The 27,626-nt window shown below is 44.8% G+C and overlaps 1 protein-coding gene across 4 annotated transcripts; it reads left to right on the forward strand.

Moving 5' to 3' along the window:
- The first annotated feature begins 609 nt into the window (after window positions 1–609).
- Window positions 610–27,479, forward strand: LOC130829130 (bifunctional apoptosis regulator). Of its 4 annotated transcripts, none has more exons than XM_057695349.1 (8): window positions 610–797; window positions 11,551–11,887; window positions 13,264–13,468; window positions 14,196–14,365; window positions 16,292–16,436; window positions 22,819–22,992; window positions 24,475–24,677; window positions 26,189–27,479. In XM_057695349.1, the coding sequence occupies exons 2-8, from the start codon at window positions 11,625–11,627 to the stop codon at window positions 26,379–26,381; spliced, it is 1,353 nt and encodes a 450-aa protein (XP_057551332.1). In that variant the 5' UTR covers window positions 610–797; window positions 11,551–11,624; the 3' UTR covers window positions 26,382–27,479. The 4 variants fall into 4 exon arrangements, with proteins under 4 accessions (XP_057551332.1, XP_057551334.1, XP_057551335.1 ...); XM_057695351.1 differs by having other exon boundaries at window positions 14,196–14,338; XM_057695350.1 differs by lacking the exon at window positions 610–797 and adding an exon at window positions 6,041–6,172.
- The last annotated feature ends 147 nt before the right edge of the window (window positions 27,480–27,626 follow it).

Consider the following 27,626-nt stretch of genomic DNA (forward strand, 5'->3'; position numbering starts at 1 on the left):
CTGCGCACAGGCTTTTCTTTAGTTGTGGCCATCGAGGGCTTCTCAGTGCAGTGGCTTCTCTTGTTGCAGAGCCCTGGCTCTAGGCGCACTCGGGCTTCAGTAGTTGCAGCAGGTGGGTTCAGCAGTTGTGTCACTCAGGCTCTAGGGCACACAGGCTTCCATAGTTATGGCTTACAGGCTCTAGAACGGTGTGTCCCCTACATTGGCAGGTGGATTCCTAAACCACTGCACCACCAGGAATTAATTCTTAACGAACCAAGACGCTGGGAGAAAAAAAAAGTGGTATAAGAAAGTCACTTTAATTCCGATTCTTCTTAACACTGCAAATGAAAATCTAATTTCCTCTAATTTTCTGCAAAGAAATGTAAAGGCAAAAAACAAAAACTGTGGCGAGTACAGTACAGTCTTACAATATTTTAATTTCCGGGCAAAGCTGTATCCTGCAGATACAAAAACAGCCGTCCTGGAGGAGCAGATAAACACAGCACCCTCACCTTCTGCGTGGAACTCCCTGGCTCACGGTCTGTCTACCCAAGAGGAAAGGGTGGGGCCGGCGGTAGTACGCCTGCGCGGACCTCCCAGGCCTGGGAGTGGCCGCTCTAGGCAGCGGGGAGGGCGCGGGGTTGAGGGGGTTGAGGAATGAGTGCGGCCTCTCCTCTATGGTCGCGGGCCGGGGGCACCCTCCTCAGCAGTCAGTCCTAGGTTACTTCCGGAAGTGAAGCCGCTACCTCTCTCTCCGCTTCCGCGGGGGTCCAGGCGGGGTCGACGGCCGGGTGGGCCCCTGGATGAGCGCGGAGGTGAGCGGCGGCTTGGGGAAGGATGGCCAGGGGGCGGCCCGGGCTCGATTTGGGGGCGGGGTGTGGGCTGCGGACGTGGAGGACGGGCTCGGAGGAGGTGCGCGGGCTTTCCCCTCCCAGGCCCGAGTCCTCAGCAGGCGCGGTCCTGGCCTTCCGGCGCGGACCCCCGCTTGGCCAACTTCTCCATCCCTTCCCCGAGAGCCCCACCTCGGCGCGGCGGGTCCCTGGGCCTCGTCTGTGCCCCTTCCGGGGTCAGAGTCCGAGGCTGTAGTGCCAGGATCTCCCCGGGGCGGGAAGGAGGGGCCGTGGCTAGCACACAGCTTGGAGGGAGACGGCGGGGCGCCCGCCCCCGGGAGCGCGGGTCGCAGCCTGCGACAGCGCGTGCAGAATTGACCAGGCTCCTGAGAGACGCCAGGCTGGGCTTCAGGTCTACCTGGCCGGGCACGTTCCGACCCCTACGGCTGAACGATTGCTCTCGTTTTAAAAGAGGGTGACGGACGCGCAGGAAGGGGAAAGTGAAACCCCAGAGTCACACTCCCAGCTCTTGGGATTCTGAACTCACGACGCGGAATTCTGGACTTTCGCAAAAGAGAGTTTTCTTTCAAAAAAAAAAGAAGAAAGGCAAAAGAGAGTCAGGCCTGTCAAACTGGGGATCTTTGGCGGGCAGAAGGCGGCCCCCCAACTTTGCAGGGGAGGAGAAAGAGCCAGGTGCTGTCATGCCTTCTGCAGCCCCCGTTGGGTCCTCCCCACCGAAGCCCATTGGCCGGTCCTTTGTAGGTGGTCTTGATGTCACGCTCTGAAACGCCAATAGGAAAGAGTTTTGCTATCTTTCCCCGGCACACCCCAGAGTTGACGCTGAGTGCACGTGCGGGTTTGTCACAGCGGTTTTGTAAACAAGCCAGCCTAGGGATATACAAACTCGTGTGTTCTGCCTTTACCTGCATATCTCCATAAACTTGATGGAAAAATTGTTTTTCTCCAGGACAGTTGTCTTTTTTTTTTTTTAAGCTCCAGTATTTGGCACTGGTACTACCTACATAGCTGGTACTAAATAAATACCATTATTAATAATTCTATTAATACCAGTCCATCATACAGCAGACTTTTTGGTATCTATAGCTAGAATTTGTCATTTAAGCCTCCTTCAAAGGTAGATGTTATTATCCTGAACTTACAGATGGGAAATACGAGGCTCAGAGGAGATAAATGTGATCTGGTTCGGAACCCAGGCCTGTCTTACTCTTAAGACCATACAGTTTCAACTATACTAGCCTCTCCAGGGAAATGATAATCTAGGAGATGAGAAAACATGCACCATTAAAAGTTACGCTAATGCACAGAGGCAGGAAGAATTAATTTGGGGTACAAGGGGAGTTAGTAATTAAAGATTTTCAAGTGACAGTTGTCTGGGTCTTGTCAGTTGGATGCTTTTGACCCAGAGATGGTGTGGATCTGTGTTACAGTTGGAGGGAAAAGTGTGATATGGAAAAATGCCCAAGGAGCAGGAATTAATAGGTGGAACTAGAATATAATGTGGGAGTAGGGGCGTAGCAGGATGTAATCAGGAGAACAGTAATAGCTAACACTTATTTTTCACTTACTATGTGCCAGGCATTATTCTGAGTGCTGCACATGTGTTAATTCATTTAATCCTGTCAATAATCCTATCAGGCAGGTACTGTTTATATCCCCATTTTACAGATGAAGAAACTGAGGCATAGAGAGGTTAAGTGACTTGCCTGAGGTCACACAACTAATAGCTGGAGGCACTGGGATTTGAATTCAGTCATTCTGGTCCCAGAGTTTGTGCTCTTAGTTCAAAAGTTATGTTATTTGCAGCTGGGCCATAAAGATTCTTAAACGACAAGCTTATGAACATGGGTTTTATATTCTCGTAGTTGGGAAGGTTTTGAGCAAAGGAAGGACTTGATCAGAATTTTGCTCCAGGAGGATGATTCGGACAGTACAGTAGAGAGGGGAGGGATTGGAGAGAAGAGGAAATGAGATTGGAAGTGTTATTTAAACTTGATTTTGTTAATATCTTGCCTAAACCTTATGTGAACATATGCTTCAGCATGTAAGCATTTATTTGTATGTAACAGCTCTCTAGTTCCCAAACATCCATGTACATAAGAATATTCTAAGGAGCTTGTTTAAAATGAACATGCTTGGGCCTCTCTGCCAAATATCTTTAAGTTCACCAAACTTCCCAGGTGATTCTGACAGACGTTCTAAGAAATTTCTGTGAAAGAAGTCAGAGATTGGTGGATTTGATTGTCAGCTGCAAATAGCTAGAACCCAGCTTTGTGCCAGTTACTCTCAGGTGCAATGATAGAATTCTCTGGTTTGGTTCCTGACCTTCTGGGGCTCAGGATTTGGTTGGAGAGGCAAAGACTATGCAGCCATCAGGGTGCAAAACCTGAGAAGGAGTTGTTAGTTTAGAATGTATGAATCAGAATAGTTTAAAACCTGATAGCTAAGGTATGGGTTACTGAAAATCACCAGTAGTTTTTGATCACTTTCTGAATTATTGGACATCTCCAGTGTTTCATACAAGATAGGTCATTGCATATACGCCACAGAACAGACACGAAAGAGGAGAAACCAGGACACCCTTCCCCGTGTGCTCTGATCTTGCCCAACACCACTCACAGGCAGTAAATCACAGGGCCTCAAAGTGCAGGCAGCAAGTCAGCATCCAGTGAGCTAGCTAGCTGCCTTTGCCCTGGTGATTTCTGACCCTGTCTAGAAACAAAATCTGTCTATTTGGAGTTGGAAAAACACAAAGTTTTATACAGTAAGAGCCTAGAGATTAATGAAAGCCAATTTCCACCACCTACAAGAAGTACACATCATGTTCTCTTTTTATTGCCATTTCTGACCTTGGCCTTGCTTACATTTGGACACATTTCTTTTTATCTCATAATCACTAGAAATGGGTGGTCCCTCTTTGGACATTTGATAATGTCTGTAGTGTTCTGCTAGTGTTTATTTTATTTTATTTTTTTAGTATTTATTAGGCCGCACTGGATCTTAGTTGCAGCATGCAGGATCTTCGTTGTGGCATATTTAGTTGCAGCAGGTAGACTCTTAGTTGTGGCATGCATGTGGGATCTAGTTCCCCGACCAGGGATCAAACTAAGTCCCCCTACATTGAGAGAGCGGATTCTTACCTACCGGGCCACCAGGCAAGTCCCTCTGCTAGTGTTTATAGTGGTGTCCCCAAGGGTGGACTTGGGGTGCCAGAAATGGCTGTTCACCCAAGCACCCTCACCCTTATCTCTCTTGTGAATATTTCTGCTTATTTATCTCATATGAAGAACAGCATACTCACCCAATGGCCACAAGCTGGAGCTCATATTCCAAAATGCAGTGATGTCAGATTCTAGTTTGGATTTCTCAGCTTCACAGTGGCAGCTCTATGATGTGGCCTAGACCGACATAGTGTTATGAGGACAGGCTTTATGTCAGACCATGATTTAAAACCTCGCTCTGGGAATTCCTTGGCGGTCCAGTGGTTAAGACTGTGCGTCCACTGCAGGGGGCACAGGTTCAATCCCTGGTCGGGGAACTAGGATCCTGCATGCCAGATGGTGCAGCCAAAAAAAAACAAAAGAAATTTGTATTGTTGTTGTTTAAAAAAAAAAGAAACAAAACCAAAAAAACCTGGCTCTGTCCTGTAGTGATTAGGTCTCCATTTTCTCATCAGTAAAATGGAGATGATAGTAATAATTTTCCCATAAGACTGTTGTGCCTCTCACATTATGGTAAGGGCTCAGTAAATGTTAGCAATTGTCATTCTCTTTGTCAGGTAATATGTAATGAGAAGAAATAACCTAACTAGAGACCCATCTAAAGCCAAATAGGTATGTATTATAGTCACAATCAGTGTTTTGTTGAGTGAAGACGTAGAACTGTAATTATATACCACTGAACCAAGCAACTTGATAATTACATTTTCAAAAGAGTTAACAGTCATCACATAATGAGGTCTTTAGAAGCTAAGGTATTAAAAAAAATTTTTTTTAAGTATTTTTTTTTTAATATTTATTTATTTGGCTATGCCAGTCTTAGCTGCAGCATGCAGGGTCTTTAGTTGTGGCATATGAACTCTTAGTTGAGGCATGTGGGACCTAGTTCCCTGACTAGGGATTGAACCCAGGCCCCCTGCATTGGGAGCAGAGTCTTAGGCACTGGACCACCAGGGAAGTTCTGGTATAAAAATTCTTAAACTCAGAATTAATGCATTCTTCTTTGATAAACTCAGTAAAAATTATTATATTAATTTTCTTAAATGTTAGTTGAGTGACTAAAGAATGAAACAGGTTACAGCAGCATCCCTGCCTCCTCCTGGAGAGTAGCCTTTTGGATAAATCCATAGAAAAGCACTTGACAAACAGCTTTCCTTCCAGGGACAGAATAGCCAAATTCATTCTAGGGTCTTTAGTTACATAGAATTATTGGGTCATTATATGTGTGTGTGTGTGTGTGTGTATCCCCACCGCCACCGCCATGAATTTTCAGATAACTATACCATTGGGTATTTCAATTAGGTATTTCTTTGGGAGAACACAGATGGGGTCATGGTAATAGATATCTGGTGATAATTGTTTCCTATCATTTGTTTCCTATCAGTTGTGCCAACAGACCTAACCCATGAACACTTTAGAAAAAGTCAAGCTGTACCATTTGTTCATATGCATATATTCATGTTATATTTCACAGATTAATGCTTTCTAAGATTTTATGCCATTTCTTGACATTGCCACTTTAGAGATGGTGTGCTCCTCAGGAAGTAGCATCTTTCCAGGTGTTTTAAGAGTTACATGGAAGGGACTTCCATGGCGGTCCAGTGGTTTGGACTCCATACTTCCACTGTAGGGGGCACAGGTTCGATCCCTGGTCAAGGAACTAAAATCCCACATGCTGTGTGGTGCAGCCAAAAATATAAAATAAAAAATGTCCATGTCTTGCAGTAAAAGCAGGTGTGGTCATTTCAGGAAATAAATACATGTTACCTGGTAGAGTAAGTTATTGGTTATGTGGCATGGGTGTGAGAACCACCGCCTTAGGGATTCCTCACTTGTGTGGATTGGGAATGTCACCCATTGGAACGTGATGTGGAAGAAGGGACCACATTTATTGAGCCCTTCCTATGTGCTGTCCTCTTAATGCTCAGGACGGTCCTGTGAGGTCGGCAGCAGTAACCTCATTGCTGACATGTGCTGACGTGAGCCTTGGAGAGAATGAATAACTTGGCCGTGATCTCATGGCTCGTAGTGAAGCTGGGCATCAGAACCTGTCTTCTGATTTTGCAACTGAAATGCATTACACTGTCTCTCAGAACCAGGACGTTAAGTAATACCTCCAAAAAAGTAAGTGTTTTGGGGACTTCCCTGGTGGTCCAGTGCTATAGAATCCGCCTTCCAATTCAGGGGACATGGGTTCGATCCCTGGTGGGGGAACTAAGACCCCACGTGCCGCGGAACAACTGAGCCCGCGCGCCTTGGAGCCTGCACCTCAGCTAGAGAAGCCTGCACGCCGCAACGAAAGATCCCATGTGCCACAACCAAGACCCGATGCAGCCAAAAAATATAAAATAAATAAACAAAATAAAGAAATAAAATAAATACATATTTTTTAAAGAATTAAGTGTGTCAGAGGCCTCTAACAAAACATTTAATAAATAGGAGCACCCCCGGACTCTCACTCATTTTGAGCTAGGTCTGTGAGGATCTGATGAGAATAAAGCTGACTTAGAGTTTTTAGACTTGGCCTCTGCCCTCAGGTTCATCCACAGCCTTTCACACACACAGAATCTACAGAGCCTCTGAGTCTAAAGCAGAATAGAAGTGCTAATGTAGGAAAATGTGTGGGAGAGCTCATAAGCAGTAAGTAATACATGACAGCAAAGCAAGAGAGAAAAACAATAAGCTGATAGAACTCCAGAAGCTTTCTAGCCTAAGGCCAGTCAACCTAGAAACGTTGTCATACACTCGTCAGTAGACCCTGAAGGCATCACCTTGTGGAACAGGTCATGAAAACAAATATCCACAGAGGTCAGGCAGCTAATAGAAATAAGGAAACCAACTGGGCGAGGACTGCAGCAGACTGGAGCCAGCTGGCCCTGTCTGAAGGGGGCAGATGCTCAGCCTCAGCGGATTCTTACCACGTCAAAGGAGAGCCTGGTGTTGCCAGATCTTCTGCCTTTTCAGCAGAAGCCAGGAATCTGGATTTTTATGTGAAATCAGATTCTTTTTTTAATGCTGGCACCAAGTTCAATAAAAAGGGAGAGCGAGGGGGAGAAAGAGAAGCACCATGTGAAAAACAAGACTAGATGTCGCCACTGTGGAGCAGTGGCCGCTGTTGAGGCTGCCAGGTCACGGAGGCTGGCAGCTCTTGGCAGTGATGCCGCCTCACTGTGGAAAGGCTCGCCTGGGTTCCTTACAACCGCTCCAGGAAGCCGGGGCAGGGGTACATTACCCTCATCCCACTGGGTAAACAGTGGTTCTTAACCTCATTTGGGTCTTGGTCCCCTTGGAGAGCAGATAAAAGCTAGATTTCCTTCAGGAAAACACTCACGCGCACAAACACAACCTTGGCAAGTGCTTTCAGAGTGTCCCCTGACCCCCTGAAGCGCCAATCCAGACGTCTGTTGAAGACCCAACTTCAACTTTCAGGAACCGCAGCTGTTCAGAGTGACTCAGTCCAGAGGTCTTGCTGTGCCCTTCAAATCTGCGGTGTTCAAGCCGTCGTTTTAAACTTGTCTCTGTTTGCAGTTTTGCAGGCTTTTCCAGCTCAGGCATTTTCCCCATTAGTTTTGAAGTAGGTAATCAACACTCGTAATGTCATGCGATGCTTAAGCACAGTTCAGAGCGTCTCCATGTGAACAAGGCACTGGGAGTGGGAATGGGATGATTCTCCTCACCCCAGTCCTAACCATGTCCCCTTAGTCTCCTCTGAGGCTTTGGGACACGGGGGAAAGGGCAGTAGACTGTGGGCATGTCCTAACACGTGCTTCCTTGTGAAGGAACTCAGCCAGCGAATCAGCTCCAACCCACTGGTGTGTGTGCCGAGTCTGGAGAGAAACAGTTATAAACATCCTCAAAGAAACATTGGGCCTTCTCCTCAAAGAAGACTTTAATCATTGCCAGTGCAGGAAGGCGTGTTTATCCAAATTAGAAGGCCACAACTTGGAACTTTAGCATCTGAGCTAGATTTTTATCACCTAAAAGGCACTTTCCTCCTCTAAAAGTACTGCTTGCTTTAATGGAAAGAACCTAAATACTTATAGACAGAAATAGTAGAAAAGATCAGCTGAATTCAGTTAAGCTGTGCATTCTTTCTCTGCTAACTTTTGGTTTTTGAACCTATGTGTATGAATCTGCCCACTTCTTATTAACCAGGCAAGCAAGACCCTGTATCAGACCTGTATCTCCAGGGGTATCACTGCTCCCCAGGAAGCATCAAGAGCAGTGTTCAATTCAGGCCCATCTCTTCTAGACCCTGTGCAGCCCCTCACTGGAAGCCTCGGTATCCTTCCTCCAACACTGAATCCAGATATGCTTGTGACTGTACCTAAAGTGCCCGCCAGTGCACAGCTCCTAGGAGATGCTCCATAGCCAGCAATGGTCCAGTTATCATTTCCTGGGATAGTACTGTCCACATGATAGTTGTTTAATCCGTATTAGCCAAATAAAGGAACTACTCCATCAAAATGATGTTTCCTTTTTCTAAAAATCTATATGTATGAAGCCTCCCACTTCCTTAGTAATTTGAAGAGGCTGCCCAAAGGGAAACAGTTAGAAAATGTTTAAATGTTCCTAAACATACAAATAATGAGCAAATATGATTGATATTTATAATTTTCTCTATATTTTTGCAGTGATTATAATATTTTCATTAAAAACAGCTTGGTAAATACAGAAAACCAAAACCAAGAAAATCAGGATTCCCCATCCAACAAACCAACTACTAATATTTCATTGTGTTTTCTTCTAGTCTTTGTTAATAGATTTGCTTGTTTTAAATATACTTATCATGCTCTGTATAAAATTTGTGCCCTGTAAAAGGTGATAAAATTCCCTGAAAACCAGAGAAATTGCTACCATTTATGGTCTTTATGGTCTACTTACCGTATGCCAGGCACTTTACTTGCATTCTCTTATTTAACTCTCAGAACCTTGCAATGGGGTAAATACCATCACCACCCCTATTTATGTATGAGGAACCTGAGACTCAAAAGAAATCCAGGGCACAAAGCTGGTAACTGGTAGAGCAAGGGTAAGGAAGCAGGCAGCCCAGCCCTGGGACCTGTGTTCTTAACCACTGTGCCTGCCAAGAGCCCTTCTCTGCAGGACCAGTGTGGGTGATCAGGAGCAACGTACTTTCTTTCCTGTAACAATAGAGAGATTGAGAGGCTCTTCCCCATCAGTGCCTACGCCATGCTAATTCCAGTAACAATATGAATAATCATCTCTTTAGCCCCTGTTTACACCATCTACCACCATAGTTCACTATCTGTAACCCTCACAAGAAGCTCTGAAGGGTTTGTCTGTTATAAGCACCATTTCACAATTGAGGAAACAAGGCCCAGAGAGCCCAGGTAACTTAGGCACAGTCCCAGAGATGGAGAGTTGAGCTTCTAGATCCATGGGCCCATCATACTGCTTCTCAATAAAAAAATCCCTCAAGACCCAGATGAGACTGAGAAGAGAATGGTCCTTTGCTATTTCCATATTAGCGACGTTAGCGTGTTTCTGAAGCACCAAACTGATGGGATCCAGAGGGCAGGATGTGTGTGGGGGCGGTGGTGGGGGGGAGGGTATTAAGCCACAGGCCAGTGGACCTGGCACAGGGCACCTCCGAGAACCAGGCCTCACTCTTCAGGTACTGTACCTGTGGGAGCCTCTGAAATCAGTTGTTAAAAGAAATCATTACCTAAGGGGAAGGCAGATTTGTTTGGATAAAATCTGTTATTTATATGAAGTACATCTGTCATTGCCAACTCCAGACAGTTTAGTGAGCCAAGAAGCTGGTTTATTTAAAATTATGTAGGTTGAAAGGACTTTAGAAATTTCATTGAGAAAACTTGAGGCCAGAGAAATTACATTTTCAAAGGAAGTTAGCAGAAAGGAAGGTAGCAGAAAGGAAGGATCTAGAATTCTCCAGCCTCCCCTATCCAAGTCCATTAAACTTTCCACTACACTGTTTTGTTTTACCTAATTTTTGAAAGTATGACAGTAGGTCAGAAAAATTTAGTGATGTTTCTGTGGTGGTTTATGGAATATAAAACTTTTTTTGAGACATTTAATCTTTATTTTTAAGATGGACATTCTTTACTTCTGGTCAATAAACCCTTTTCTTTAATAATTAAAGCAGATGTACAATGTATGTTTGATAGGCCACATACAGGCAGTGTTAGCATAAATTTCAAGTTAATTTTTATTGGAGTATGGTTGCTTTACAATGTTGTGTTAGTTTCTGCTCTACAGCAAAGTGAGTCAGTTATGTGTATACAAATATCCCCCTTTTTAGATTTCCTTCCCATTTAGGTCACCACAGAAAATTGAGTAGAGTTCCCTGTGGTATACAGTAGGTTCTCATTAGTTTCTCAATTCAGACACAAATACAAGTATATTGCATACCTTTTTTTTTAAACTTAAAGACAAATCAAAAAGGCATTTTTATTTATTTATTTTTGGCACACGGGCTTAGTTGCTCCGCGGCATGTGGGATCTTCCTGGAGCTGGGATTGAACCCGTGACCTCTGCATTGGCAGGTGGATTCTTAACCACTGCGCCACCTAGGAAGCCCCAGGCATTTTTAGAGTTAGAGAATTTAAGAGGTTAAGAATTGGGGTTTGTATATATGCATATATCAGTTTATCTTCTGGCCAAAAGTCAGACCGTCATAAAAATTTTAGATTTGTTCACTAATGTGAAATAAGCTGTGTCCGGGGTATCACTCTTGTGAATTTGTGTGAGTGCAGTATAATATTCAGAGAATGTGATTGAAACTGTGCAACTCAGATTGGGACTTGAACCCATAGGTCCAGACTCGAACCCAGCCAGAGTACAGATTGGGACTTGAACCCAGTCTTTTTTTTTTTTTTGGCTGTGTTGGGTCTTCATTGCTGCATGAGGGCTTTCTCTAGTTGCGGCGAGTGGGGGCTACTCTTCGTTGTGATGTGTGGGCTTCTCATTGCAGTGGCTTCTCTTGTTGCGGAGCATGGGCTCTAGGTGCACGGGCTTCAGTAGTTGCAACACGTGAGCTTAGTGGTTGTGGCTCGTGGGCTCTAGAGCGCAGGCTCAGTAGTTGTGGCACACGGGCTTAGTTGCTCTGCGGCATGTGGAATCCTTCCTAGACCAGGGATCGAACCCATGTTCCCTGCGTTGGCAGGCAGATTCTTAACCACTGTGCCACCAGGGAAGTCCTTTGAACCCAGTCTTTTAACTGAGATCACACACCTGGTCTCAGGACTTAATGAAGCTCAGGTTCTTAATGTCTCATCGAAGAAAGAATTCAGTGAGAGACAAAGTGATAGGTAAGAAGTGGATTTATTTAGAGAGAAACACACTCCACAGACAGTGTGGGCCATCTCAGAAGGTGAGAGCAGCCTGGAATACAAATTTTTAGAAGACAAACTTGTCACATTTAAAAATCAGAGCTTTAATATCAATAGAATGACTGTAATTTCAAACACCTACTAAATTATTTGTCCTATTTCTGTTGTTGTCTCTTTTTTTTCTAGATTTAATAATGCTTGGCAGCAATTTTCTGAGTCTGGAATTTTCTATGTCTGTGGATCCCAGAATTTGCTAAGACATGGAAAAGTCTCCACAGAATGATCTGAACACGACAAGCCTCAAGGAAGATGACCGTCTCCAGAACACCAGCCCTCAGATTTCTGTTAGTGAATTTTCCTGCCACTGCTGTTACGACATCCTGGTTAACCCCACCACCTTGAACTGCGGGCACAGCTTCTGCCGGCACTGCCTAGCTCTGTGGTGGGCCTCTTCGAAGAAAACAGAGTGTCCAGAGTGCAGAGAAAAATGGGAAGGTTTCCCCAAAGTCAATATTCTCCTCAGGTAACACTCAGTGCATGTGGGTGGCTTGCTGGGCTTGTCCAGCATGGTTTCTCTTAATGGGAGCAACAATGTCTGGGAAGTCCCTTGTCCTTGGGGGTCATTCTGGATCTGCTGGCGTGTGAGTCAGGGAGCTCAGGGACCTGAAAGTCTCTTCCTCACAGGTGACCGTGATTTATTATTTATTATAATCAAAGGAAAGCAAGAAACTGGTTATCAGACTGTTGTCTGTAACCCTTTGTACATAATACTTCTTATTGATTTGTATGCACTGAGAACACCCTAGGTCTAATAGAGAAAATGGTCTGTGTGATTCTGAATAACTGGTTTGATGCTGATTTTTGTAATCTTTGACTAAACTCTGTTGCATTTATCACATTAATAGAGTTTCTCATGCGTGGCGTCATACAACAGATGGTAAGACCTTCAAGTAGCAGGTTTTTTTCTGCTTTCATTCCTAATGTCCATCGTGTACCTGTGAGGTCTTTGAGGCTAAAATCCTTTTCTGTTGCCTTCCTGATGTCAATAGAGTACCAGGAAGTTCCATGAAGACGTTAACCCAGCATTCTCTTTTTCACAGATGTATTTACACACGCTTTGCTCTGACCTGTCAGCCTTGGTTTACCCGCAGGTTAATCTTAAATTGAAGAAGGGTTCTCTGATGGTGAATAATCGAAAATGAAAAGCCCTACAGTACGACCTGATGGTTGGTCTAACTCTCGCTACTGAATGTCACCTTTTTTCTTTTTTATGAATTAAATGAAATTAATGAAATTAAATGAAATGAAAAAAATGAATTAAATAAAATGAATTTTTAATAACATAAGCAGTACATATATAGTCACATTCTTTTAAAAAAGTCAGAACATTGCTGATGAAGACCTCTTCGATCCCTCCTCCCCCATCTTACAATTCTTCCTTCCTTTTTCTCAGAGTAATTTCAATATGACTTAGTTGTCATCTTTCACATTTTTAAGAATACTTTTATACATTCACATGCCAATAGGAAATGCAAATATTTTCTCACATCAGTGGTGTCCTGTCTGTGTTTCTGCAGTTTACCATCTCATTCGACAATATGTTTGAATTGAATTTATTCATCTTGATACACAGTGATAGCCAGTAAATTCATTTTTAAAACTATGTATTGTTCCACTATATGAATCTGCTGTTTTCTTTAGCTGTTTCCCTAACTGTGGACGTGTAGGTGTTTCTGATGTGTTGCTGTTACCAACAGGACCACAACCAATCTTCTCTTCCATTCTTCTGGAATCCTTGTATATTATTAAATGTTGGTAGTAGTTTTATGTTGGCCTCTCAACATTATAAGTGTATTTAGTCACAGAACTGTCTTGTGATTTTTTTTCTGTTCTCCATAGGGATGCCATTGAAAAATTATTTCCTGATGCCATTAGAATGCGACTTGAAGACATTCAGCAGAATAATGACATAGTCCAGAGTCTTGCAGCCTTTCAGAAGTATGGGAATGATCAGAGTCTTTCAGCTCCCAACACAGGCCGAGTGAATCAGCAGAGGGGAGGGGGATTCTTTTCCGGAGTGCTCACAGCTTTAACTGGTGTGGCAGTAAGTTTGTGTGTCTGTGCCTCTCCCTCCCACGATTTCTACTGACGTCAGTTCTGTTGAAACACCCCTAAATGACTAATGACGTGACCGTTCTGTTGAAACACCCCTAAATGACTAATGACGTGACCGCACGTGGTAATTCACTGTGTACGTTGAAACCTGAGGATGTCACCTATGCAAGTATATACAACATAATATTCAGAGCCCGGTAAATATTAGCTTTGTCCCATTTCATCCTCTTCACAAACTATGCAATAGGCACCATTATTATTCCCACCCTAGAGAGGAGGAAACCAGTGCAGAAAAGCGTTAGAGCTGGAACTCAAGGCCATATCTTGAGCACAGTACTTCACTAACTTCCAATGTAGAGACTATTTCCTTTTAAGACCCATCCATGCTACTAAAATCTGTTACAAATTTTCCAATAGAAAAGGCACATGAATCAGTTACAGTGGCCAAACTGATGGGGAGAAGGGTGCAGTGCTCCCAGGTTCCCTGCAGCACGTCCCATTCCTGTCTCTGTTCCCCGGTGGCCCAAGAGTCAGCCAAGATGAGCCCACCGAGGGTTGTGCCTCCAGCTCTCGGTGGCAGTGGTATTGCCTGGCTTCCGTGTCTACAGACTTGGCATCATTCCCTTCCAGCTCAGCCTCTTCCCCCACGCTCATGTATTTAGAAACGGGCATCTCTGCTCTTTCTGTGGAATAAGGCCCATGTCCCTTTTCCTCAGGTGGTCCTGTTGGTGTATCACTGGAGCAGCAGGGAATCTGAGCACGACCTCCTGATCCACAAGGCTGTGGCCAAATGGACAGCAGAAGAAGTTGTCCTCTGGCTGGAGCAGCTGGGCCCTTGGGCCTCTCTCTACAGAGACAGGTTTTTATCTGAAAGAGTGAATGGAAGGTGAGGAGCAAACACGGCCGCGTCCCTGACACTTCTCAGTTTTATTGAGTTACCATCCACGTAATCCCAAATTCACCCGTTTAAAGTGTATAATCAGCGGTTCTTAATATATTCACAGATATGTGCGGCCATCGCCACAGTCTGGCTTTAGAACATTTTCATCACCCCCACAAAGAAAGCTCCTGCTAAAGGCAGTCAACCCTCACTGTCCCCTCCCTCAGCCCCCGGCAACCACCATGCTCCTTTCTGTCTCCTGGATTTGCCTGTTCAGAGTATTTCCATTCTTCGCCCATCCATTCTTCAGTTGATGGACGTTTGGATTGATTCCATTTGGGGGCTATTAGGAACAGCGCTGCTGTGATCATTTGTATAAAGGTTTTTGTGTGGACCTATATTTTCAATGCTCAGTACTCTCTTGGAGTGGAATTGCTGGGTCGCAAGGTAACTCTGTGTTTACCTTTTGGGGAACCATTGAACTGTTTTCTAAAGCAGCTGTACCATTTTATATCAGTGACGGGCATTTTAATTGTTTGTTGCTTCCTGATTATAAGAGTAACATATTTATTTTAAAATAATAATGTAGAACTATAGGACATTAGAAATGAAATACCTTCATAATGCTGCTCTTCAGAGAAAACCACTGTCATCATCTTGCTGGACACCTGTCCAGATTTTTTTCAGTGTTCATACAGGCATGCATGCATACACATAGAACTGTATGTTCTTTATTTATTTAAAGTGAAAATACGATTGTACTAAGCAGACCTGTGTTTATATATATATATGTGTGTGTGTTTATGTGTATGTGTATATGCTAGTCTATTAATCCATCTCTACCAACACACATTTGTGGTGTTCCCTTTTTTTCTGCTCCAGACAGTACCAAACTACATTGTGCAAATGCCCTGAGGAACCCATTAGTTTGAGAAACTCACTCATCGCTGAGCAATGGGGCAGCCTGCCTCTGCCTGTCAGCAAATCCCCCTGCCCCTTCCTGAGTCCTGTCCATCTTTACTGGGGTCCCTCCTTCCTTGGGGACCACGTAGGGATGTCACTTAGAGTCTAAGTAACCAGGCAGCTGCTCTCTAACCGCTTGAGTCAGACATGTAGTCCACTCACTGCTAGGCTGCCTGACTGCCCCACCTCCCACGCTGGTCCATTTCCCCCCCTGAACTGAGCTTACAACACTTGACTCTCTACTGAGGAAGCAAAATGCTCCCAACTTTGTCTGTTTTTTACAAGTAGCACCACCTTGCCCCCGCCCTGAACTGTCGTTAAAGAAAAGTCTCTAGCTAGTTAATACAGTGTAACTTTGCGTTCACTGTCTTCCTTCCAGAGGAGAGATTCCTAAACTGGAATTGCTGAGTGAAAAGGAATAAACCTCTATGGGGCACTTTTAACCAGGGATCACCGTGGAGGTGAATTCACATTTTCTGGTGCAAGGGAACAGGTTATCTTTATTCAGCCACTACCCCCAAACAACTACTCGCAATGTCATAATGTTTTATTAGATTTCGTTCCTTTTTTTTTTTTTTTCTGTACAGACACACTCTTTAAAAAATAGAAAGGTCAAAGTGCATAGCTAAAAGATCAAAGGTTAGGAGCAAAACGGACCTGGCTGTGCTTTGGGCAAGTCACTATTTCTCTAAGCCCGTTTTCTCACCCACAGAATGGGCACAATAGCACCTACAGGGCAGAATTGGTAAATGAATCCATGATGACAGAGCAAAGCATTTTCAGATAGTCACTGGTGAATAGTAAGCTTTCAGTTATTTGCTGTTATGAATATTATTTCATATGTTATGCGTCTTACCTCAAGCCTAAAGTGTTTATCTGTGTTGATAAGATGGAACTCTGACTGTGGAAAGTTTGCTTCCAGGATATAATCTCAAGACATCTCCTCCTATCCCCTCCCCCACACCCCAGGTTGCTTTTAACTTTGACAGAGGAAGAATTTTCCAAGGCACCATATACCATAGAAAATAGCAGCCACCGGAGAGCCATCCTCATGGAACTGGAGCGAGTCAAAGCCCTGGGCGTGAAGCCCCCCCAAAACCTCTGGGAATATAAGGTGAACTCTCTGTTTTTTCAGCAGAAAAAAGTATCCCGCACAAGATAGCAGTTATCTGCCTGCCCACTGCTCATGACCACATCAGACACAGACACAGCTGAAGCCCCCGCGTCTCCACTCTCCCTGTGCCAGGCTGTGTATCCTTCCTGGGCCTGTTTTCCTACTTGTGTTTTGGGACCCACAGGTCTAGGAACAGTGATCTAGGTTTTTGGTTTTTTATAAATTTATTTTTTTTTGGCTGCATTGGGTCTTCGTTGCTGCATACGGGCTTTCTCTAGTTGTGGAGAGCAGGGATATCCTTCGTTGCAGTGCACAGGCTTCTCATTGCGGTGGCTTCTCTTGTTGCAGAGCATGGGCTCTAGGCACGCGGGCTTCAGCAGTTGTGGCATGTATGCTCAGTAGTTGTGGCGCACAGGCTTAGTTGCTGCGAGGCATGTGGGATCTTCCTGGACCAGGACTCGAACCTGTGTCCACTGCATTGGCAGGAGAATTCTTAACCACTGCGCCACCAGGGATATCCCCAATGTTCTAGGTTTTTAACCTTGACACAAAAGGCATGAACTGAGTGTATCCTTCTGCAAGTAGCTTTTCTTTCTGGCTCTGGCTCACCCTTTTTCTCTTGTGCCATGTTCCACTGCACAAGTGCGTGACTCTTTATACCCTCGCCCATGGATGGCCACTGAGAGTGTTTCCATTTTTGCTACGAGAAACAGTGCTGCTGTGGACTTTCTAGGAAAGTTCGTGTGCTTGTGTGTAAGACTTGCTTTGTGCTGTACACTGAGGAATAGGATTACTGGGTCACAAGGAATGCACATCTTCAGCTCTACTAGATGCTGATAAACTGTTCTTCAGTGTGACCGTACCTGGTTCTCCTTCACAGAGAGAGCTTAGCGAGTACTGTACTGTAAAATGAATATTCTCTTTCTTATTAGTCATGGAATATCTGGAATACAGAGACCTGTACCCTAAAAAAAGACATCATGGAGAAAAAGAAATACAAATAACCATTAAGTTTATTGGGGGGAAATGCTCACTGATGATTATAGTAGAAACTGAGACAACCAGCTGGCGTTGTTCTCCCCTATGACATTGTCAAGGGTGAGGACACTTCATAACGTGAGGAAAGAGGCACTCATTTGCAGATCCTGAATTGGCGCAGTCTCTCTGGAGAGCAGTTTGTCAATAACTATTCAAATTGAAACGGCACCTACTCTCTGATCCACAGTTTCACGTCTTTGCATTTGGAGCCCAGGCAGCATAGCGCTGTGATCAGGAGAGGGCACGGCAGCCCGACTCCTGGGCTCCTGCCAGGCTCCTGCAGGACATGCTGACGGTGGGGACGCCAGCCAGTCCCTGGGCCTCCCGGCCCCCTCTCCTCCTCAGCCAGTGGCCTCAGAGACTCACAGTGAGAACTGAATGTTTGAGTCACAGGAGTCGTTAAACAAGGCGTTTAAACAAGTGCCCATTGTTAGGAACAGCTTAAATAAATACGGCTCATCCATTCGTGTGGCCCTGACCGAGGAACGTGGTGACCTGGGCGCGCTGACAAGACAGGGTGCCCACGTCGTGTCGTTGACGGAAAATAAAGAAAAGCATGTTAGAAAGCCTACATGTTTGTATGGGTCATAGAAAATCTCTGGAAGGGTACACAGACGGTTAACAATGTTTTCACGCAGGGCTTGAGACTTGGATGGAAGGGTGAATTATATTTGCCGTTTACTGTAATTCTGTGCCATTTGAAAAAAAAATTGTTTATTAAGTGCGTGTATTACTTTAACACTGAAAAAACACTCGTTCCAAAATTTTTGAGGAATGGGGATAGGGTCCTCAGATAGGAATTTTGTTGTTTTCTGTGTTGTTGTTGTTGTTGTTTGTCAATGAAGAAAAAAACCCTGCTTCTCTTTTATCACCAATTATTAGTTTTGTTAATGCAGTCAAACGCTGGACTTCCTGTAGCCGATAGTAGTCCTGTGGGGGGCGGGGGCGGGGTTCATACCTGGCAGAGCCTTTCTGGGTTGTGTATCCAGCAATGACCCTCTATTTAGAGTCTGTCAAGTAAACTTGCTGTTAACTAGAGCGAATGGGAACGGGGTTCTGGGCCTGCTGTAAAAAGCAAGCAGAGGCTTATCATGAGTCTGTCCTTCCGACCTGTGCTGTCCGCCCCTCCCCAAGGGCCGGCATCTGATGTGTAGCCCAAGACTCCTCCACCCCTGGCGTCTGAGCTCACTGCTCGCGTCAGACTTGAGAGAGACAGCTGCAGCGCTGTCGTTGTCCTCACCTCACTGGGAGGTGGGTGTATCCTCCTTATCTGATAGAAAGTAGCCCCAGAGTTGGGATATTTTGGTCCAGCTGACCCCAGACCTGCACACACGTAACCCGGTCATCGCCCTTTCTCACGTGCTAACCAAGATGTGGCTGGATCCCTTCAGGCTCTATTTCTGGGACCTGTGTTCCTTTAGAGCCTGCACACTCAACAAGAGCAGGATCGTCCCGAAGGCCATTGGTTCTTGCGGGGTGAGAAGTGTTAGGTATTGCAGTGACTTGCAGCCCTTCTAAAGACCACAGCACATAGACAGATACTGGGTATGTCTGTGGTATGAACACTTCATGGGGCAGGGGAGAGTGTATGAAAAGATGACTTTAAAAGCCTCCTCAAGGGGCAATAATGAAAAAAAGCTTTGGAAACACTGCTTTAAAATGAAGAACCACTTCCATATTTCTGTCTCACCTAAGTTACAATATATTTTTTAGAAGTTAGATTTTTAAAAATATACACAAAAGCAGGGTAACAGTACACAACTGCCATCAGCCCACATGACAGCAGCTTGTGGCTGTGTGTATTTCAGTAACACCTCCTCCTGCTACCCTTGATCATTTTGAAAATCTGAGATAGCATGTATTTCATAAGTGAATATTTCATTGAATCTCTGAAAAGTAATGGCTTATAAAAATAAAACTGAAATACCACGAGGTACCCCCCCCAGAATAAATAATTCTCTGATATTATCAAATAATTTGGCAGTATTCAAATACCCCACTTTTTTTTTCAGTTTATTTGTTCCACCCAGGGCCCAAACAAGGTCCACGTTAGGTTGTCATATCTTTTTTTCTTTTTTTTCCAATTGAGGTGAAGTTGATTTACAGTATTATATTAGTTTCAGATATACAACATAGGGATTCAATATTTTTATAGATCATAGCCTACTTAAAGGTATCATAAAATATCGGTTATATTCCCTGTGCTATATAGTATATTCTCGTAGCTTATTGATTTTATATATAGTAGTTGGTACCTCTTGGTCCCCTACCCCTATCGAGCCCCTCCCCCCTTCCCTCTCCCCACTGGTAACCATTAGTTGGTTCTCTATATCTGTGAGTTGGTTTCTGTTTTGTTATAGTCATTTGTTTGCTTTATTTGTTAGATTCCACATATAAGTCAAAATTGTACCTATTTCTTTTTCTGTGTCTGACTTATTTCACTAAGTGTAATACCAGGAACATCCATGTTGCTGCAGATGGCAAAATTTCACTCTTTTTATGGGAGAGTAGTATTCCACTCTGTGTGTGTGTGTGTGTGTGTGTGTGTGTGTGTGTGTGTGTATGCCACATCATCTTTACCCATTTGTCTGTTGATGGACACGTAGGCTGCTTCCCTATCTTGGCTATTATAAATAGTGCTGATACAAACATTGGGGTGCCTTTATCTTTTCAAATTAGTGTTTTTGTTTTCTTTGGATATATTCCAAGGAGGGGGATTGCTGACTCATATAGTAGTTCTATTTTGAATTTTTTGAGGAACCTTCGTACTGTTTTCCACCGTGGCTGCAGCAATTTACGTTCCCACCAAAAGTGCTCGAGGATTCCCTTTTCTCCACACCCTCTCCAGCATTTGTTATCTGTGGTGTTTTTGATGATGGCTTTTCTGACAGGTGTGAGGCCTGATACCTCATTGTGTTTTTGATTTACATTTCTCTGATAAGTAGTGATGTTGAGCATCTTTTCATGTGCCTGTTGGCCAGTTCAGCGTCTTCTTTGGAAAAACGTCTATTCAGGTCTTCTGAATTTTTTTAATGGGTTTGTTGGTTGGCATGTCTCTTAAGTCTCTTTCAGTCTGTAGAGTCTCCCCGCCTCTTTTTGTCACCCTGCATTTCTTTGTTGAAGAAACCAGATCATTTTCTCCTGTAGTTTTCTGACATTTTGAACTCTGCCAATTGTCTCTCTGTGGAGTCACCTAACAGGTCCCTTCGTCTCCTGCATATCCTGTAATCCAGTAGTTAGGTCTAGAGGCTTGCTCTGGTTCTGGTTTGGTGTTTTGGCAAGGCTGCTTCGTAGCTGTGGTATTTTCTTCCATCAGGAGGCTCATAATGTCCTGTGATCCTTCATTGTTTAGATCTGTTAGTTCACTAGGGGTTGCCGATACTGTAACTCTCTCGTTTCTTTTTCATTTGTTCCCTGAAAATACATCTTTAATAAAAAAGAAATTTTCTGTCAACAGCCATATTGATTATCCTAAGTACAGTTTATACCAGAAAGGGAGGTTAAATGCTTAATCTTTTCCTTTTACTTACAGTTTTAGAATAATGATTTGCTTCCCAGTGGTCCTCCAAAGGGGACCAGTTTATTTCTTTAGGATTATTAGTAACTGGGGATTTTAACATTCTTGATATGTTTGGATACGTTTCAGTAATTATTCTAATTGATGCTCCAACTGGCCCATCTTTTTTAAGTAGGAGTCTCCTCAAATTATTTTCTGAGTCTATTTTTTAAATTTAACTTTTGAATTGAGGTACAATGTACTTGCTAATGAGTTCTTTTAACATGACTTCTTAGTCTTTGATACTTTCCTCTCTCACATGACAAGACGTTCAAGTTACTCTTGTACTTTTCCTGCCCCAGTCCCGGAATCAGCCATTTCACAAGTTGGACCTCTTAAAAATTTGTTTAAATATAGAAAATTTTAGGTACATACAAACATAGAAGGAAGAGTGTACTCATACCCAGGTTCAGTGAGCATCAACACGTGGCCACTCCTACTTCATCTGTACCCCTTCGCTGCCCCCCAGCACCCCCAGTCCTGGAATTATGTTAAAGCATATCCACATGTCATATTATTTCACCCCTAAATGCTTTAGTGTGAAGCTCTAAAGAGAAGGACTCTCTTCTTAAGTGTAACCGTTATCACACTTTAAAATTTTTATTGGTAAGCCATTTAATAGCATCAAATAAGTTGAATATGTTTTAAGAGTTTCGTTGAGCTGTAATTGACATCCATATATTTAAAGTGTACAGTGTGCTAAGGTTTGACGTATGTACACACCTGTGAAACCATCACCACAATCAAGCTAGTGAACGTATACATCACTCCAAAAGCTTCTTCCCACCCCTCCCCTTTCTAGTAAGCGTACAGTGTATCTCACTGGCTTGGTTTGCATTCCTCTAAGGAATGGTGATAGTGAGCATCTTCTCATGTGCTCCTTTGCCATCCTTTCATCTGCTTTGGTGAAATGTCCAGTCACATCTTTTGCCCATTTTATTTGATGCTTAGTAGCATCAAGTAAGTTGAATCATTTTAAAGTTTCCCTTATCAGGAAGAAAATAAATACACATTCATTATAGCAAAATTTACAAAAGTGAGGAAAATGAAAGTAAATCGACCCTAATCCCACCTGAGATTCAAACATGGTTAGCATTGCGTTTTGCTCTGTTCTCTTCTAGACAATTTTCTGTGTGTACTTAAAACAGCTCTTTTATTTTTGTATGTCTTCCACAAATATGTATTGACAGCTCTTGTGAGCCAGGTGGTCCTTTAGAAAAGGGATCTCCGTCCTGAATCAGACGGGCCCTGCTTTCATGGAGCTGACACTGTTGAGGTCGGATGGCTACACGTCTTAGATCTTTTTTTCACCTAACATGGTAACGTGAGCATCAGCCAAAGCTCCTCCATGCATCCCTCCATGGCTGTAGGAATTCTGGGCTAAATATCTACTGTAACTTCAGGACCGAGGTCACAGATTTCACTTTCTCTCTGTTATACACAATGCAGCACGAACTATTTTGTGCGTGAGGCTTCTGTGGTTCAGATTTTTTTCATTAAGTGGTGCCCATTAATTAAAGGTTGTGTCTCTCTCCCTGTGCCTAGGAGCTTGCTTCTCTCCACCCCGCCACCCCACCCCACCCCACCCCCCGCCAGCCATGGAGAGAGATGGGATCTTTACATCATGTAGCCTAACAGGCAGATCACTTGGCCTCTTCTTCCCATCCATTCACTCATTCATGGCCCGTGCAGACCTCAGGGCAGAGGGCACGAGGCTGCGGCAGGAGCCTGGGTGGGGCGCGCGCAGCTGTGGTTGTAACCAGGCCCCGCCCGCCTCGTCCTCTGCAGGCCGTGAACCCGGGCAGGTCCCTGTTCCTGCTGTATGCCCTCAAGAGCTCCCCGAGACTTGGTCTGCTGTACCTCTACCTGTTTGACTACACAGACACCTTCCTGCCCTTCATCCACACCATCTGCCCTCTGCAGGAAGATGGCTCCGGGGAGGATATCATCACCAAGCTTCTGGTGGGTCTGCAGAGGGTCCTGAGTGCCTTCCTGCTGCCATTCCTCAGCATGGGATGGAATTGGAGATGTGGCTGTAGCCTGTCAGGGAAGAGCAAACATCAGTCTTCATTTGAATTTTGCAAGGAGAACTCCTACAAAGGAAAATACAGCAGCAACTTCCCCATTCCCAGAAGCCTGTTTTGCTTCCTGCATTGCAGTCCAGGGGTTACCCTCTGGACTTGAAATATTTAGGGGGAAAAAAAAAAGCAAAACAAAACAGAATTGCCTCCATTATGAAAGACGATAGCATAGGGCCAGGTAGCCTGAGGGTTAGATTTATGGGCCCTCCAGCTTGGTGATCTGTCTCTTAACAGGATCCCCAAAGGATGCTTCTTTGTCCTACCACAAGGCAGGGCTAGTGTCCGTGCTGTTGGCCTCGGAATAGTAAGCCATCATCCGGCTCACTGATGGGAGTCATATGTCAGCTGACAGGGCCTTCGCAGGGATGGTTACCCACCACGGCTCTTGTTTGTTGAGCCTGACCCAGGGACTCCTGCAGAGTTGTTGGTGGACCCCATTGACTCAGGGTGATTCTCTGTCTAGTTGGTCACGGCAGGGTAATGCCCTATACGTTGGTCCTTCTGGGGTAGTCCCTCAGGTCCGTTTATATCAAAAGTCACATGGATGTGATGTTGAAACAGAATTCCTAAATCTCCAAAGACCCTTTTTAAACACTTGAATCAAGTGCCTGCCTAACTGACTTCAGCCTTGGGTGTCGTGTAAAGCCTGCTGGTTAGCGCCTTTCACAGTGTTTCTCTGGTTACCCAGTTTTGTGCTCTTCCCTGCCCTTGCTGGACTGGGAGCACACAGAACCCCCGACCTTTCCATTTTAACAAGGCCCGTCAGCCTCTGCCCGCTCATCGGGCTGACTTTTCTGGGGATGCTCAGTGTCTGCTCCATGGTACACAGCCTTGCTCGGCTTTCATTAGCCTCTGCACACCTGTGAGTTATTTAAATACTCTTGTTACAAACCACTTACTAATTCTGTAATTAAAGTTTTTCATTTTATCAGAACTACTTTTTAAAGGTATGTGTTTTTATTTTCCCGTGACCTGTTATCATTCTACCACAGATGAGACATTAGATTTGGGAAACTGTTTGAGCAGTGATAAAGAAATTTTAAAACTGGTTAACTTTGATTCATTTCAGTCTCATTATTAATAACTCACGCTTAGATTTTTTTTACTTCTGAACTTCCACAATTCTAAAACAAGCATCTCAGTTCAGCCTCTTTGGTAACATTTATCCCGTGTAAGATTAATTATTACAAGGCGAGTTCATGTTTAGATTGTTGGATGTGTGTGTGTGTGTGTGAATGTGTGTGTGTTTTAATAAATGTAAAACTCACTGGGGTAACCACACTATTTTGTATAAAAGTCAATTCTCATGATTTTTTGTGTCCATTTTTATGTATTTTTATTTACTTGTGTGTTATTTTTGAAGGATCTTAGAGAGCCCACATGGAAGCAGTGGCGAGAATTCCTTGTCAAGTACTCCTTCCTTCCGTACCAGCTGATTGCTGAATTTGCCTGGGACTGGCTGGACGTCCATTACTGGACATCGCGGTTTCTCATCGTCAATGCCATGTTACTCTCAGTTCTGGAATTATTCTCCTTTTGGAGGATCTGGTCAAGAAGTGAACTGAAGTAAGTGTGCTTTTATGTAGGAGATAGTTGGAGCAACAGAGACTGGGAAAGAAATACCAAGTGGAGGAGAAGTCCCCTGTGGAGTGTTGTTCAGACTGGAGAAGATGCCCCCGGCTCTGGTTTAGAAACACTGCTTAATCAGTGAACAGGACAGTGACTTTGCGTTCGGGGCCGGGGAGGCTGTCATGGTGCTCATTGTTAAACTGCGTCTCCGTGTGCCTTTTCCCCACGTAATATACGAGATAATTCCGGGGGTGGGGGGGGGGGGCGTGAAGGCATTTAATAATTGAGGAATAAACAAGTGAGAAGGAGAGGGTGCTTTATGGAAAGCAGCAGTGTGGCAGAGCGTAAACAGATCTGATGAGGGACTCTGTAGGCAGGAGTTCTAGTCCTGCTCTGCCATCACCTGGGACAGTAGGACTTTCCCTGGATTAACGCGTAATATGGGAGTTGAACTAGACCACCACGGAGTCAAGTGACTCTTGGTTGCAAGTGACAGAAACCAACCTAAATTGGCTTTCCTACCAAGGGACACGCCCACTGAAGGCTTCCTGCATGGCTGGACCCAGAGACCCGAATGCTGCCATCAGGGCCGACACTCTCTCTCCCTCTCAAAGCTCTGCTCGGTTCAGCCTCGACGGCTTCTTTGTTTGGGGGCCCTTGATTACCCCAGGCGCAGACCTGCAGTTTAGTGGCCCTGGAGGAAAAAGAACACGTCTTTGCCCGTAGCTCTTGTAAAAGCCTCAGGCTCACATGCCTTTGCTCTGATGGACCCAGCCTGGGTCACAGGCTCCCCCGAAGCTATCACACGTGCAGTGTTTGCAGGCTCACCTTGTCCAGGTGCAGGCAGGCACTCACCCCTCCATCCAGGGGCCGGCTTCAGCCCCACCCAGGCCACATGGAAGAGAATAGGGGAGGGAGACACCCCAGAGGAAGACTCAGAAGGTGCTTCCAGAAGACGGAATGGCTGCTGGGCAGGCAGAAGTAACGCATCGGCACGCCAGCATCCTTTTAGCCAGAAACAGCCCGTGACGAGAAGCGTTCTTGGCCTCATCCATCAGGAGCAGCCTTGTAAATAGTTCTGAGAACCTGACAAGAATGTCCCTCATTTATTTCAATTCAGTGAACTCTCTCCTCTACCCCAGTTCTCTGCTGCACACTGCAGATCTTTTCATAGAGAAGACAGTCTGTACTCTGAAGGCCTACAGCCTAGCAGAGAAAATACTATGTTAAATATGTCAAGTGTGACCCAGCAAAGAAGCGGGTAGAGCTGGGGCTGTGCTGGAGAGCCCTCACCTGTGGGGCCCAGGTGTGGGGACTGGGTGACAGTGCCCTGAGGAAGCGCCCTCTAGGCTGCGTCCAGGGAGTTGAAGGTGGGCTGGTCAGGAAAGGTATATCTGGGGCACGGGGGACAGGAAACAAGGTCTCTGCAGCCCTGGCAGCCAGACTCTGCGTCTGGGAAAGGCCCAGGGTCTGACTCTGAGTCTCAAACGCCTCTTTTCCTTTTTCAGGACTGTGCCTCAGAGGATGTGGAACCATTTCTGGAAAGTATCAACACAGGGGCTTTTTGTGGCCATGTTCTGGCCCCTCATCCCTCAGTTCGTTTGCAACTGTCTGTTTTACTGGGCCCTGTACTTTAACCCAATTATTAACATTGATCTCGTGGTCAAGGAGGTCCGACGCCTAGAAACCCAAGTGCTGTGAAACTCAGAGCTGCCCAGGCCCTGAGGGGTCTCCCCGCCTCTCTGCCGGCCAAGCTGTGATGCTTACATGGGGGGAGGAGGGGGGGGAGCCGACTTCCTATTTCCCCCCCCTAGTAAACAAGGTGCTGCTTTGTCTGTCAAAGGCTACAGCCAGGTCCTCTCCCTCTGCCTGTGGCAGCAGGGGCTGGTGCCCCGGAGCTTGGCCGACACAGCAGCCGTACCTCCCACCCAGCCGCCTTCCTCGTGGGGACTTGGGAGGCCCAGTCCACGACGGCTGGCAGGGACCCACGGTTCTCGGAGGACACACAGTGGGTCGCAGCCCTGCTTGCTTTAACCTCAGTGACTCACACAAGGCTCCCGGGGCGAGTTGGAGCCATGAGCCTGAGCCTGGGGCCAGGCCTGTCCTCTAAGTGAGGTTTAGGAAAACAGGAGATTTTGTCATAGGAATAGGCAGCTGCACGTAAAAAATACAGAGGAAAAACCAAAATCCAGTTGACAATTCTTATTTAAGACTTGCTAGAAGGTTTCAGAGTTAAACCTCTGAAAGGATTCAGTTTGAGATTAGAATGATGGTGGTTAGACTTGCCATCACTGTTTTCTACTTGTAATCATTGACAGTTTGAATCTCTCTTTCTGGGGGAATTGAGTGGGATGTCAGACAATGAATGGAGAGTAATTCACATCAGGCTGAGCTGCTTCAGTGCTACTTAAAATTGATGTTTTGGGGTTTGCTTTGTTTTGTTTTTAAGAATTTAATCTATAAAATCCAGGCTAGTCTGTTTAAGGAAACATTTTGTACATTGACCTCACACTGTATAATCTGTTCTGATGTATAAAACAATATGTATAATTACACTACTTGCTGTAATTATAAATATGAGATGAGCTATGGCCTTTGATTTCCTTCCATTGTGACAATAGCAGGTGTGAAAGGCAGTCAATCTGAAGATCAGCCCTGCAGAGGTCAGCTTGCATCCAAAGTGGTTTTATTGTGACTCTGTGAACCATTCATTAACCCTTGTATCTTTGAAGAGTTCATTCAAACTTTGCATCTGCAAGTTTGAAGAAATGACTTGAAATGAAAATAAAGATTGTTTTATACGGATAAAACTCCCACATAGAGAGAAATTACCTGTTAGGAAGTGTGAAGAACACCTGCGCTGCCCAGCACACCCTACTGGTCACGCCTGAGTCCCCCGGCCTGATGTGGACATTGAGCCCACGAGCCACGGAAGGCATCTTAAGT

Source organism: Hippopotamus amphibius, chromosome 9 (genome assembly GCF_030028045.1).
Source record: "Hippopotamus amphibius kiboko isolate mHipAmp2 chromosome 9, mHipAmp2.hap2, whole genome shotgun sequence".
Classification (NCBI taxonomy): Eukaryota; Metazoa; Chordata; class Mammalia; order Artiodactyla; family Hippopotamidae; genus Hippopotamus; species Hippopotamus amphibius.

Excerpts from the sequence above, each read along its gene's own strand:
- LOC130829130 (XM_057695349.1), top strand. The coding sequence starts at position 11,625 with ATGGAAAAGTCTCCACAGAATGATCTGAACACGACAAGCCTCAAGGAA. Across the intron at positions 13,469-14,195 it reads CAGCTTTAACTGGTGTGGCA|GTGGTCCTGTTGGTGTATCA; the intron begins GTAAGTTTGTGT and ends CCTTTTCCTCAG. Across the intron at positions 24,678-26,188 it reads TGGTCAAGAAGTGAACTGAA|GACTGTGCCTCAGAGGATGT; the intron begins GTAAGTGTGCTT and ends TTCCTTTTTCAG.